At 39.2% G+C, this 15,174-nt stretch overlaps 1 protein-coding gene across 3 annotated transcripts in view; it reads left to right on the forward strand.

Moving 5' to 3' along the window:
• The window catches only part of CWC22 (CWC22 spliceosome associated protein homolog), a 31,702-nt gene extending 26,811 nt beyond the window's left edge, over positions 1 to 4,891 (forward strand). For all 3 annotated transcript variants that reach the window (XM_069020503.1, XM_069020505.1, XM_069020504.1), the window contains exon 20: positions 1,378 to 4,891. In XM_069020503.1, the coding sequence (XP_068876604.1) occupies positions 1,378 to 1,964 (587 nt within the window). In that variant the 3' untranslated portion in view covers positions 1,965 to 4,891. The remainder of the gene's footprint in view (positions 1 to 1,377) is intronic.
• Positions 4,892 to 15,174: the final 10,283 nt, after the last annotated feature.

The raw sequence follows: 15,174 nt of genomic DNA on the forward strand, positions 1-15,174 counted from the left end.
GCATCTTGATACCTTTGCAGCCTGGTTTCACTTTTCAGTTTCTTGTGTACCTTACTACAGCAGTCAAAACACTAGTTGGAAATAACAGTATTCTTTAATAGTAAACTTAGTTGAGGTTCCATTACTGGTTATAACTCCAAAGTCATCCTGTGTTTGCAGTTTGTTGAATCTATAAAATAACTTGGAAGAGCTGAAAGGTGTTTTTCAGAGGAACGTGCTGCAGTATTTCACTGTTTTAATGGTGCAGTGTATAAAAGCAAAACAGAAAAGCTGCTGATTAGAAATTGAACTAAGTTAGGGATTACTGTCATACTGCCTGTTAATGCTTGGAACTTCCTTCATCAGCTTGCTCAGCTCAGCACTGCCCTGGAGAGGAAGTTCTAACCGAAACAGGTCCAGCAGGGGATAAAATTTAGCTGCCATCAAAGCAGCTGGTTCTTTTCTGTTTGCTTTCTCAAGTCTTTTCCTGCATACTGGTGAATGTAAAATAGTATGGAAAACACTGCTTAAAAAACTTAATGGATTAAAATGTGTCTGAATTGATCCATCATTGCATTTTAACAAAATGTCAGCAAGCCTTAGTTCAGACACGAGACTAGACAGTTCATGTAATGTATGTACTGATAAATCAGTTTGTGGCCGTGATATTCTCAAAGGTGATGAGAAGCAGCTGATGTGATTCTATAGTTCATACAATAAGGTGAATTAATGGTTATTGTAAATTGCTGTTTGTGCCAAATACTGTCGAGTGGGATCTAAAGGTCCCTGATAAAGGGCAAACAAGAAGGATAAGGCCTGTTCCACTGAGACAAGACTACTGTGTATTTAGAAATACAGAAGTTAGTTTTAATCTTGTTGACAAAGCTGTCACTATTTCTCCTGAAAAATGAGCCTGAAGGCCATTGTTACATTGCTGCAATACCATGATGTCAAGCTATTTCATCCTACCTTTCTTTCCTCATGGGGATAGTATTGGAGATTTTTCCTCATCTGTTGTTTTTCATCTCCATTGGCTGGTAAGCTTTTCCAGGAAAAGTAAATGATTTTGAGACTGGATAGTCTGGGAAAGGTCATCTTCCTAAAAAGCGATTATTTGTGAGAGTGCTTTGATGCAGGACTTTTATAGCCTATGCCTGGTCCTTGGGTACAACTCAGCAGAAGGGTGACAACAGGTAGAGGTTTTCAAAAGACAGGCATCACTTGCAGGTAGCAGAAGAATAAAAATCAGGAGTTCATTATCTTGGAACCTTTGTCCAGATATATGTGCACAAACATTTTCTGACAAAAAATGCTCTCTAGAACTCTTTCTGTAGCTTAATAAGTTTAACATACTGAATTAAAATGCAACCTTAGTTCCATAATTTGTTATAATTTCAGATGTTTCTAAAGCCAAAAGAAGGAGAACACAAAAGAAAAATAAAGAATCTGATAAAGTTTCCAGGAAAAAACAAGAAAGGAGAAGGAAATCGCTTGAAAAGAAAATGGGAAGGAGACATCAAGAGGAAAGAAGTGATACTGAGAGCAAATCAGAAAGAAATCACCGACATTTAAGAGAGTCACACAAGAGAGGTGACATATCAAAATACCATCACAGAGATGAGTCCAACGGCAGAGATGGTTACCACAGTGGGAAGGACAGGAACCATGAAAGAAGTAAGGATCCAGAAAATAAACACAGTAATTCAAAACTGAAGAAAGCAGAAAGAAGAGCTTCTGTGTCAGATGATGAAAATTACAGACACTGGAGCAAAGACGATGAACATCGTAGTAGGAAAAGAGAGAGATCGAAATCCCGGGAGAGGGACCGTGGCCATTGCAGTCCGAGGGAGGAGGAGCAGGCAGAGCGCTCCAGGAACGGTTCGGAGAAGCACCGGGACAGGCACGGCCGCCACCCCGAGCAGCACAGGGAGTCCCGGAAGAACGACGACAGGCGCAGGGAGAGTTCCCCACACAGGCGGAAATGAAGCCCAGCCGCCGTTTGCAATCAAGGTGCATTTCCGAGCTGTTCAAACTGTTTTTTAAAATCTATTACTGAAGTTTCTTTAAAAAAAAGATTTTGTACAAAGTGATAAGCTTGCATTTGTAAATTTTACCAGACTTTTTCAAATTTTCAGTACCACTTTTTTATAACTGTATCATTGAGTTTTTCTGTTATGTTCTTTGTTTGGAAAGACAAAGCTCTTTATTTTGTGAATAAAACAGTAAGATACCAGCAAAATGGGTGTTTTGTCACTTGGTTTCAAGTATTTGTCATTGTAATTTTGCAATCTAAAAAACGTTGGTTTTTTACTTTGCTTGTTAATTGAAAGCCAGATGCTGAGTCTGGGGTGATAATGTACAAATTTCAGATTACAGTGTGAATGTTACATGAGAAAACTATACAATTTTCAGATAAGCATTCTATATCTGCCTGTTCTTTCAACCATGCAAACATGAAAGCTGTTTGACCAAAATCTTCAGGAAATACTCACTTGATTTTTTTTTTTTTCTTCAGGAGTTAAAAATTGAAAACACAATGTTGCTGTTTTAAATGTCACATATGAAAGTGTGTCAGCTTGTTCTGTTACTTTTCACAATGTTTTTTAATATTGTGACATCCTGAGCTAGTTACACTTGTGATCTTTTTGGAAAAAAGGTTGGTTTGAGTTTTTATGTTTTCAGTTGTGACTTTGATTTCCGAGTCATCGTCTTCAACTCTATCCCTACAACAGAAACATTTAAGGAACATTTTTTCCAGTGTATAAAAAACTAGAAAGCAAAACAGGAGATGTTTCAAATCTTTTTATGTGTTTTGAAGTGCTCAACTTTATTGGAAGCAGAGTTCAAAAAAACCACCCTTCAGTTGCTGCAGCAGTTTACAGTATAAAATTGTTCAATCTGGAGTCACGGGGAACAGCTCAATCTTGATTTAATGAGAAATGAATCAAAATCATTGGTTAAGATTAGTTCTCAATGGTAAGTTACAGAAAAATTTGCCAAGTCTTCAGGGTTAAAATAGCAAATAGTGTGGGGACATGGTCAGTAGAAAAGAGGTGATTACACAGATGATGCAGTTACTGATGCTGTTACAGCATTTCTTTTTCATTTGTGAAATGAACACAATTGCTGGACAAAAGAGAACTTCCACATTTCATGTGTAAATCCTATTTCTTGTATAAAGCATAGGAAATACATTTGAGCTGTTTTATAACAGAAAGTAGAACCATTCCTAAGGAAGTAGATCAGTTTTGCCTAAATCTTGTCACAGCATTTTTCTAAGAAAAATGTCTATTTTATTTCTTCTCCTGTATTTGACAGAATTTATTTCTGCAACCTTTCATGTAATAAAATGTTTTCAGTCAAAAACATTTTCATAGAAAATAAATTCATATTGCAGAAAAAAGATTTCTATCTTGTTAAGGCACACAGCTAAAAATACTTTGGTGGCATCATGTGGTATATGTTTAAACTGTTGGATTTTTGCCCAACACACGTCTCATTTTCAAAATGATGTGTGCATTTTGGCAGTGTGTTAAATCCACAAAAACTTAATTTGAAAGAATGTATTCTAAAAAGAATTCTGCTAATTCTTATGCTTTGATATTCTTGAATTTTCTTTGATAGCTCTCTATGCACATTACTAAAAATAATCTATACTTCATAATGGTTTAATTGTACAAGCTTATTTAATTTATCTAGAGTAATGCTTCCCTTAATATGTTATGGGGTTAGTAGCATATATTTTATTAACTCATAACATTTGAGATTTTCTGGTCGTTAGAAAGTCTGATAATGGCATCTTTAATAAATGGAAATACATTAAAACAGTACATGTGAAAACATATAACATGTATTCTACAGCATCCTGTGCCAGCAGTCTTACTATAGAGTACCTGTAAAAGCATGTTTCTTTTATAGTCTCTGCCTGATCACTTTAATTTCCTACTTAGTGATGTGTTTTCCTTGCCATCTTGTGTGTGATTTTATAGACCTAAACCTGTATATTTGCCATTTCTTTTCTAGAAGTTAAAATTCACCTGCAAGCTCACTTTATGCGGTTCTGCTCTCTAGGCTTGTCCTCCTGCTTTTTGTTCATTTTACTGTATTTTTTACAAGGGAAAGAAGTCAAAATACTCTGTAGTATTCAAAATGAGGGTATTGCAGGAGATGCACAGTGCTGTAAGAGTTTTGGGGGTGGTCAGTTCAGTTGCTGTAGAGCTGAGTGATGCTGGGTGATCTGGGCTTGCTTTCCTTTGCAGTAACAGCTGATTGTAGACCCCGCACAGTGAAGGAGTGTCTTGTGCATCTCGTCTGTAATTAATACTGGAGCTCTAGGTTGTGATTTGAACAGCAATTTTGACTGAAAGACTTCAAGAAGTGGAGGTCCTGTGATTTTCTTCATTGTTTTGTTCAGTTAATCCTTGATAATTAAAACCAAGGTTGAAACACCTTGGCCTTGGTTTGGGGGATGACTGATAGAGGAATCTTCCAGACTCAGCTGTGAACCAGAGATTTGTGGGAAGGAATTTGTGATGACCTGCTCTGATATTGCATGCTTAAAATTTAACTTTCGAATGTGGTTGTAATATCCACGTCCATAGATACAGGCAAGAGAGGCTGCATCCCTTCTGCTAGGAGTGCCTGGCTGAGTTCCTGAATTTCCTCACAGTGGTGGCGTGAGGTGTTAGGGAGATGAGCTGCTGACGCACCCAGCAAATTCATGTTGGTGTAGAAATAAATCTTGACTGAAGCATTTGTGGTATTGGTAAGAACTGTAATTCTGCTCTGTAACTGTATTTGGAGCAAGGTCTTCAAGCATGGCTGTTCATGTACTCAAGTCTAAAGCATGTTTCTTGGGGGGGGGGAAAGATTACCACTGTTTGGGCCACATTGTTACATAAATCATCAAAATACAACAGTATGAAAGCAGATAAATTCTGAGACAAAAACTTTCTGTTTACATTAAAATTGTCTTTAACAGATGATGCTTTCTAAAACAGTTTTAGTTGCTGTTTAAGCAACATTTCAGTCTTCAGATTGTAGAGAGATAGTTCATCTCAGTTCTGCATAGGAATGGGAGCCTGACTACAAAAATGTTTTTCTGCTTGTGTTACGTTAAACGACTTTTATAGTCCGATCATGTCCATAATGAAAATCAAATTCAGTTTTGAGTATTACTGGTAGTACTAACTAGATGTTGATGGTACATTATTTTAACCTAGTAGCATGGTATCCTCTAATTTACTTGAGGCTCCAGTAACATAAGTCTTCTTAACTTTTGAAAGAAAAATAAATGGTGAAATTGAAATGCAGACTATAAGGGGGTATTTTTATTAAAACTACACAAAAAATGAATTGTAGGTTAAAAGAGGCAGGAGCAAAATACAACCTTTATAAACTGGAAAAACTGTAGGTCAGTTCAGATGTTTTTTGCTTTTTTTTAGGTTTTCCTCAAGTCTGTAATTTGGCTGAGACTAGTTAGGGATTTTCTTTCCTTGTCTACCCATGAATGTCATCAAGCATTTTCTTTTAACTTCAAAACAAAGGGGAGAGGGTGCAGCTTCGAACCTTAGTATTGTTGGAGAAAATGGTTTGTTAGCCCATCAAACAGACAAGGCCATTAAGAAAGTTAACTGCCACGTTTTGACTGTTCAAGCTATGTCCATTTTTGAGTATTTTTTCCCATTATTTTGTGAAATAAAGGGGGCACCAAAATCTTTCCTGAGGGAGAAAATAAGGTTCAACATTCCTTAAGAAGGTGAGGGAAAGAGCAAGGATGTGTAAGAGCATGCAAAGCTCCATGAAAGAATTTGTTTCCAGTGTCAGAGTGCCTGTGACAGGTAAGGAGTGAGGTCAGAGCTGTTCTAGCAGGGGCTGGTGGCACGAGTGTGTGGCTGCAATGCTAATTGTTTTCACTTGGTGACTGGTATTGCTCCTTAATTACTTAACCAAAACCTTAACCAAATCATTCTCCCTTGAGAACTGGCAGTCCTTTTGCTTTTTTTCAATGGCTTACCTATTGCTTTTGGAGGCACTTTGTGCCTCAGCCACAGCTGTGAAATCTCTTGTGAAATTTCACATTCTGGGTTTTTTGTATCATAAAAAGCTGTGTAAGAATTCCTTTGTTACTACCTTACCTAGAATTTGGTATAACTTGAAGAAGATTCCTTGTTTTTTCAAGACCCCATGAAATAAGTTCACTCCATCCCATAAAGACTGGAAATTTTCAGCACCTTGTTTTGCTCTGGAGTAATACTTAAGCTAATTGGAGAAATATTCATTGATTTAAAAGGGAGAGGAGTAAGATATTTGATGTAGTCATGGATGCTGCTACTGTATTGTCTGTATTTGTTTTGCTCAGTACTCTTACTCTCATTAGGCTTTTCTTCATTTTCTCCTGCTGTACTTAGAGCTTTTTTCATTTTTTCCCTGGCCCTTTTGAACTTCATTCTTTATCACATGCAGTGTTAGCCATTTAGAAAAGTATAAGGCCACAAGTACATCAAAAATTTACTATATAGCACTTGCATAATGCATCAAAAAAATTCTTTAAAGGATAACTTGGCTGAAGGAACAGTGTGTGTTCTCACCTACAGTAAAGAACAAGTGTGCAGCACACTGCTTGCCTTCTCCTTACTGCAGAATAATGAATTACAGGACAATTGCAAATTTCATGAGGTTAATCAGTCTTGCATTTGTTACCATTTCTTTCTGATTGCCTTCTTTTTGCACTGCCTTTGTTAGGAAGAAGTATCAGTAGAGTTTTACAGGTTTCTGAATTTAGATGAAGAGGTCTTGTGTCAGCCAATGTGCTCTCAGAGGAGCCACAGTGGTATTAAGTAACTGCAGAAAAAGTAGAGAGGGGTCAACATGCAGCGGAGAATTGTATCCCATAGTCCTCTGTGTGCCTGTAGGGAATGCCAAGAGTTGGTATTTCAGCCTTTTGACCATAAGGGCTCATGCAGATATTCATGGAGACAGGTGTGCACTGCTCAGCCGGTTTATCCATCACTTCCACCTGGGCAGGGCTGTTACAAGAGAGATGCATCTTACTGTGCCCTGCCTTTCCCCCAGCTCTGCATGAGTGCAGAGCTGGGTGTGTTATGTTGCTGTGCATTTTGGTGATTGTTGCTCTACTAATGTTTCAAACAAGATAAGCAGGAGGTCTTGTCAGCTGTTGCTGCACACTGAGGGTTCACAATGGCTGCTGGAGCCCCGTGTCTCATCTGCCATGGCTGCTTTAGGGGGCGGAAGCAAAGAGACCCCTCAGCATAGAAAGAAGTGAAAGAGCCTCTCTTGGCTATAGAGGGAGCCCAGAGGGAATAACTTCATTACACCAAAGCTAGCTTTTCCAAATACTTTCCTCCTTTCCTCCTTCATCTTCTTCCTGGTTTTCAGTTATAACTGAATGTCTTTGTGGGAAATTGTGAGGTGTCCCAGTTTTTCATTTGATAAATTAGAGACACAATGAGAAGTGCTCAAATAGTCAACTTGGAAGTTCCCCTGGAAAAAATAGTGTAGTCCAGCAGTGTTGCTGGAAGAAAGATTCTACTGACAGTTAGGTGGCTGACAACAATCTTGTATTTTGCTCTTTCAGTCCTAGTGAGAATGCTCTCCTCCCTCTCACACCACCACCCCTGACTGCTCAGAGCTTTAAACACACTTCTTCACAGAATTGCATGCCAACACATTTCTTAAACTGTCCTCCCCTTCCCGTCTCCCAAGTGCCCCTCTCCTAAAAGAAAATATGGTCATGTCTCTCTGTTCCCTGTTAAAAATGGCATTTCATGCCCCTATTCTGGTGTCTGTATATACACCTTGAGAAGCAGGCCTAAGTAACTGATAGGGTTCAGGTGGCCTTCTCGTGGTCCTGTCTGTTAACCTGTGTTCACAGACTTCAGTTTCAGGGGATGTTTATGGTGGACAGAAAGCTGTGTTAATTTGTGGGTTGAAATAGGCACTTGAAAAGTTGGTGTATTAGATCATATTATGCAGGGGGTGCAGATAGCCTTTGTGGCCTCCCATGAGGAAGGAAGACTTAAGTGATGACTACCTGGAATGGAATGCTCACTTTTAATGAATATGCTTCCTTTGTTCAGGCCGTGAGGTTGGATGTCTGTTCTGTAGGCTCTGGCTCTTTGATTAGATTCACAAGGTCCCTTCTTCTGGCGTACACTTCATTATGAGTCACCAGAAATGGGACACGAAAGTGCTTAAGAAAAAATTGGAGCCAAGTGACTTACTTGATCAGTGATTGAAATGAGAAACTGAAAATACACATTTGGAAAGAAAAAAATCCCTTTGCAACTGTGTTTCTTCCTGTCCTCTCTTCTCTGCACAGAAAAAAACCCGTAATGCTTCTTTGTAGAAGAGAGACGATGCATCAGGCTGTTTTGATCACTGTACTTGTTTGAACTGTGAATTCTTTGAGTTGTCATCCACAAGTGCTTTGCAGCCCATCATTTTCTGCAGATTGTGTGCATTTTGTGATTATGGCTGTGAGGAGAAAACTGTGAGGATGGGCTCCTTGCTACGGCCATGCCAGGGAAGGACATGCCCTTTGTGGAAGGAAGCTCAGGCTAAGTTAATGCATCCAGAGTTGGTTTGTTTGTTATATTTTGCAAAGAAATTCTTTCCTTCCACTTCATTTTTAGCTCTCTATTTACAGGGGTGCCGATGTGCTGGAGAAATGTATTTCAGTTTTCCACATGTGTATAAGCACACACACTTGCATGCAGTCTTCTATTTTCATTCTCTTGTTACGCAAGGGTTTAAAATTAGTTGTATTTGTGAATTAATATAGTTCATTGGAATACATTTCAGCTATTTTTACTCTGTAATGAGCTTTATCACCATGCTATCTGAATAGCTCACAAACACTATTTTTCCTCTATACCCTGTTAACAGTATAAAATTTTCATCATCTTGATGATGTGAAATGTGGCTGGGAGAAAAAATGGTGTGTGGTAAATTAACTAAGGTTCTCGGCTGATATATGGTGTAATATAATGCCACCAAAGAGGAAAAATGTCTGGGTTTTGATGGTACCTCGTGACAGGCACTTCAAAAGGTGGGATTACAGAAAACAGCATTGTTGGTGTGTATTTTGATGTCACATTCTGAGGTTTTCTACACACAATTCTACTTTCCTTTGCAGGAGTAAGTGAAGCAGAAGCTTCACTAGAACACTGCATGCCAAGATGAGGCTCTGCCTCGGGATGCCAGGAAGATGGGTGGAGCATCCTGTGATCTGTGTGCCTCTGATTACCACTGTGGTAAAGAGCAAGGCTGGATTTAGTGCACAGGATTTCTACCCAAGACTCGAGGTCTGCCTCATTTTGGTTGCATATATAATCAAAAACTGTCTTTGTTTCACAGTATTTATAGGAAGGCTTTATTTCCTTAACTGCAGTTTCATTGTAGTTTATAAAGCAGCATGAAGAGTCATTGTTTTTGTGATCTGTACATCAAGCATTAGTCAAGGGAGAGTGAGCTTCAAGGTTAGTTGCATGGCAGTTGTCATCAGTCTGTGAAATTCTCATTTTGAATGACAGCTTTAATTTGCACTTTAACCCTACTGTTGGCTTTAACTTAGTCTTATTTCTTGTTCCTAGTAAGTCCAGCCTCTTCTTTTTCATAGAAGACCATTATAATCTCTTTTTATAATACTAATTTAAAGGGGGAGGAGGGACCCTCATATGTCTGGAGGGCCCCTCTTACTTTCTCAATAAGCTTTTGGCCTGTTCTGAATTACGTGAGAAATATTTAGTTCCTTATGAATCAGTGTTTCAGAAGAAGATTCCACAAATCTTGTAGACTATTCTTGTGGAATTGTCAGAAAGAAAAAAGGCTGTAATATGTTTTAAATGTATTGTTTTCATTTTCATTGAATGTTTCTCCTGTTAAAAGATAGAAGTGCTCATTTTCTCTTCCATATAATATTCATTATTGGCTGTGTTCAGGGCTAAGTGCTTTTCTATTCATCTCTTCTGCAAACACTTCTTTAGAATTTCACTTCAGAAGAAAAGCTTTCACAGCCTATAATCATATTTATTGCCTCTCCTTTCTCTCTCACACTGTTCCCTGTGATTCTAAGCCGTTCTCTAGGGCCATCAAAGGCAGCATCCCTCTTGATGGGACCATACCACTAATTTTCAAAATGTCATTGTATTTTCTGTTTTGTTTTGTGTTTGTTGGATTGTTTTTTGCTTTTCCTTATGCTTTGGAACAGTCTGTATGTTTGCTTCTTGACAGCCACTGAGCTGTCTACAGTGATGCTCTGGTCTTTCTTCCACAACTAGTATACCAAACATGCATGAATAATTCACAAGATTTCTTCTAATGCCCATTACTCTGTTCTTTTCAACAAAGACTTTCAGCTGTCAATGTTTTGTACTTTCAATTAATTCAAGTTCTTTAGTTTTCTGTTCACTTTTGTTTCAAGTAAGCTGAGTGACAGCTGGCTGCACTACACAGTGCTGGAATATGGGTTTGGGACTGTTTCACTGTTAACCTTTTGTCACACAGAATATTGACCATGTCTGTGTAAGCTATCTAGCACCATGTCTCAAATAACTGATCTCTTACCTCGCAACTGGCTGCTTTTTTAATAGCCTCTTGTGCAGGACTTATTAGAGGCTTTTTGAAAGTCCAGACAAATCAGATTATTCCAAGTAGGTTCCTATAATTTTAATTGCCTTTAAGTTAATACTTTTACTTTTTACTGAATATCTATCACATATCTAAAAATTAGGTTAATCATTTCCCTAAAAACCTTTGATATACAACTGACTATTTGAATTAAAGGATTAAATTGCTGAAGAAAAGATGAAAATCTTTCCAAGAGGATAATTCAATGACTTTAGTTCAAATACATTTTAAAAATGTACTTAAAGGGAGAGGAAATGAGTAAGATAAAGAGACTGGGTGTGAAAAATGTTGTGAGTCCAGGTGGTTGAGCAGCTTCATTTGAAGTTACTTGAGGAACAGCTTGAGTTTAATTTGTCTCATGCCAAGGACCAAAAAAAACTAGTGAAATAAAATATTTTACTCATTGAAAACTATCTTAATCTCTTGAACTGCTTAGTTCAATCACAAGTAGACATTACAGAGCTGCTGTGTCCCCGACTTGCTACAGCAGGTGACAAAAGCAGGAGGAAGTGTGAAGACGGCATCACTCCCTGTGGATTTATTAATCCATTTGTTAGGCTGGACGCCAAGGTGCAGTGCCTGGCACACAGCACAGGGAGAATGTCACATGCACAAAGGCTTGAGGGCAAGGCAGAGGACAGCCCGCCACGTCTCCTTTGCCTGCTCTGTGCCTTCTGTCATAAGCGCTTGAGCGGCCCCTCCCATGCCCTCCGGCCCGATGGAAGCAGTGGCAGGACCAGGGGACCGGCCTGCAGCCGAGGGAAGCTGCTGGGAAGAAGGGCGATGCCCCAGAAACAGCCTGATGATGGAGCTGAGCGTCCTCCTCCTGAGCGCCCCACCTGGTGCAAACCTGAGGAGAGCATGCAGGGACCCCGGGAGGCTGACACAAGCTCAACAGAGGCACAGGAAACAATTTCCTGGGCTACAGACCTCCTTACAGAACATGCTCTCTTTGGGTTACACACATGCTTTTCGAGCACACACTCTGCCAGAGGAGCTTAGAGCTGGACAGCCAGGGTTGGCTTCGTCTTCCCAATCGGTTCTGCAGAGCCCTCGCTCCCTTCTCCACACAGAATTGAAAGCAGCGAGTGACAAAGCTGCAGAGAGCTCTTGTGAAAAGTGGGGTTTTTTCTTGCCCATTTACAGTCCCTCATTCTACTGCAAAGAAAGAATGAATGCAGGTTCTTAGGGGGGAGCCCATCTCCCCATTACAGTTGCTGTCTTGAAGGCTTTAAGCTCCAAAGGGAATTGGTGGAGATTGTACGGTTTTGCAGGATGATGGCTGGCAGAGGAGACTGTCTTGTCATACATCATTTCCTTTGCGGAGACACAACAACCTGTCTCTGCCATGCAGTTGCCAGATTCCCACATATTTTCAAAAGAGGTGATTTCCTGTGTGTCTACTGGGAAAAAAATATGAAAATGTGTCCCTAATGAGCTGAAAATTGTGAGAGATAGGGACTTTGTGTAGGTGTAGATCTGAGCAGTGCATCACTTAGTCTTCCTCTCATTCTGATCCCAGAATTAATTCATGTGTTTCTGTGGTTCTTTTCAGCAGAGATTTCTTGTTCTAAAAAAGTGAGACTAACCATTGTCTTGATTCTTTCCTATTTGCCCATGCTGTGCAAATGTAAAAAAAATTCTAAAATCCTACTGTTTTAATATACCTGCATAGTTTAGTATAAGGAAGGTTGTTTTTCATTTCTGCTGAATGGTGCTGTAGCCATGACTGCTGATGTCCTGGTCAACTTAGTCTTTCATTTCACCTTTACAATGAAGTTGGAGGGAAGAGGGAAAGATTGAATGCACACGAATCATTTGGTAAAAGATCCTGTAGGTTAATAGCTCATTACCTTAAGTCATTCAAATTCCATCCAATCCATTTCTCAACATAATTACAGAGCAGACCAACTTTGATAAAACCTCCCTAATATATAAGGTGCATTTGTTGTTGTGTAGATAAATGTGCATCTGCACACTGAAGCATTTTCTTATCTGTGTGGAGTGCAGTGTATTCATTAGTGTTCCCCTTGGAGCTTCCATCAAATGGACACGGTAGGAGCTCAGGGGGAATTTCCTTCCCCCTCCTGGCACATGCAGTAAAATCTGCACATCCCCCAAAACCTGTACTAGACCTTGAACAGCCCCCAGAGATCCCTCTGCCGTACTGTTGTCTGTGGGACTGCTGCTGTGTTTCCTTACAGCCTGTCATTGTCTCTCCCGGGAGACAAACGGGTTCTACAGCCAAGAGAGGCTTCATGAAGTAGAGACCTCCCGCTGTATTTGTCACTAGTGCTGAGGAAGCACAGAGCCTGGCACTGTTAGAAAGCAGCGCCTCAGGCCTGCTTGCCCTGCAGAGATCCTGCCCACAAGGGTGGCTCAGCCCCATCTCCCACAGCCATGGGAAAGGTTTCACAGAGCCCACCTTCCCTCTGCTCCCAAGAAGCTGTTGCTCTCTGAGGAGCTTGGTGTGGTAACAAACCCACCGGTATAAGATTAGGTGTAGATTTTTTTTTTTTTTGCAACTGTAGCCTAAGCAATTCTCTTCTGAGATCTGAGAGCTTCCTGTTCTGCTCTTTCTTTTGACAGTGCTGAAGCTACTCTTTTTCTGTACATGCTAAACCTCCTCAGAGGGAGAAGGCAGATCTTATGGCAGTGCAGTTTTTACATTGCACATGAGGTTTGATTTGCTTCTCTGTGGTTACACCAGATGCAATTTTGTTTGCAGGATACTATTTTAGTGGCTGTTCTTTTTCTGGGACCGTGTAATCATATGGAGGCAGCTTTTGATCTGTTTAGTATATAATTAAGCTCTATCTATTGCTGTCTTTTTTTGACAGAATGGCGAGTAAACGAATGAATGAAAATGTGCTGGGGAAAAAACCAACTTTTTTCAGTTGAGTTATAAACCCTAAGAAAATCAGATGTAGAAATAAAGTTTTGATATAATTTCTATTATTCTTCTCCTAAAATCTTAATGTACAGTATCCATGCATACAATCTAAGGAAAGAATAAATATTTAAAAATTGTTGTGGGTTTTAATGGCAAATATGGTAATTCTAGGGCTGTAATTTTGTAAGGCTGTGGAGTTGTATGTTTAATAAGCAGCTATTTAATTATACATTGTGCTGGGTCTTTGAAATACATAAAATATATATCACAGAGCTGCATATTAAAATTAATCTTTAAAATGAGTAAGCAGTTAAGTTGGGGAACTTAAGTCTCCCAAAGTTACTTTACTGTGTTACCTGCCAATTCAGTAATCACAATATTACTCCTTAACCAGTAGAACAACTCAGTCTCAACACTATGCATGAAATCCATGTGTATTTTAAAAATGGTATACCCACATAATATATCCATCAGTCCTACTAGTTAAGCAGAATTAACTTCCTGCAGCTCAAATGAATATATGTATGCAGGCATAAAGTGCCACTGAAAGTAAGAAATCAGAATAATCTAAATCTTGTGTACTGTTTGTTTCTCTTCCTGTGCTGTTCCTATGGCACAAGCCTGCTCTAGAAGGTGTCCAATTACTGTGCCTGTAGACTGATTCATATGACTCATCCAGTGTGTCAAGAGGCATCCACCCTATTGATGCAATTTCTCACATCTCTGCTGAAATTAAGCAAGCACAGCTGCAGCTTGTCCTTTAAATATTCTTAACCTGGTTTCCATTCAGATTTTGTATGGATGTAACTATTTAAGTTGGTTCACATTTTGTTCCGTATTTTTTCTGAGTTATCTTTTGACAGAAATAGGGGAAAAAAGTTTTAGCATGGAAAAGGAAATGTTTCCATATGAGAGGGAAGTTTTTATATGCTGTCTCTCTGCTGGTGGAGGGAAAAAATCAAACCAATAAACCTGTAGGCAAATACTTATAAATTTGCAGAACTGATAGTATGGCCCACACTGCCCAAAAACACAGGTATAGTTGTACAAGCTTTTTCTGCAGAGCTGACATGTATACATTTATCCTTTTAAGTAAATGCTCTTGTGCTGCCTTCCTACACTGAAGTATGCTGCAATGCCAGCATAAAGCACCTAACAGATTTGTCTGCTTTCAGACTAGTTTACAGCATGCTGTACCACCTCAGTGAAGTAGATAGCTTGTGTCACCTGTTTTGCCAAACTTGCACTGGTCTTATTTAAGACAGAGCTACAGTTGGAGCCAAATCCTATCCTTGCTGTCACTAGGGTAATTCTCCTTGGGGATTAATTAGAAGGGCTATTATTTATTTTATAATTCTGGATGATGCATTGAGATTTCATACTGAATAGCATTAATTCAAGTACTTGCAACTTTTATAATGCTTTGTTTGATTCTCATTGTTCAGAGAAGGTCTTGAGGCTGTTGTAAAGTGCCTTGCACCACCACCCTTTTTATTTTACTCCACACTAACTTTTACAAGGTAAGGTTTGGCTATGCAAAGAATAAAAGATTCTGGTTATCCTTGGTACCTTTTTCAATCCATAGCCCAAGACAGAAGATGACTAGTTTCCCATGTGATCTAAACCACTAGCAGTTATATTGGATTTTGTAT

This window comes from Aphelocoma coerulescens, chromosome 7 (genome assembly GCF_041296385.1).
Source record: "Aphelocoma coerulescens isolate FSJ_1873_10779 chromosome 7, UR_Acoe_1.0, whole genome shotgun sequence".
Taxonomy (NCBI): Eukaryota; Metazoa; Chordata; class Aves; order Passeriformes; family Corvidae; genus Aphelocoma; species Aphelocoma coerulescens.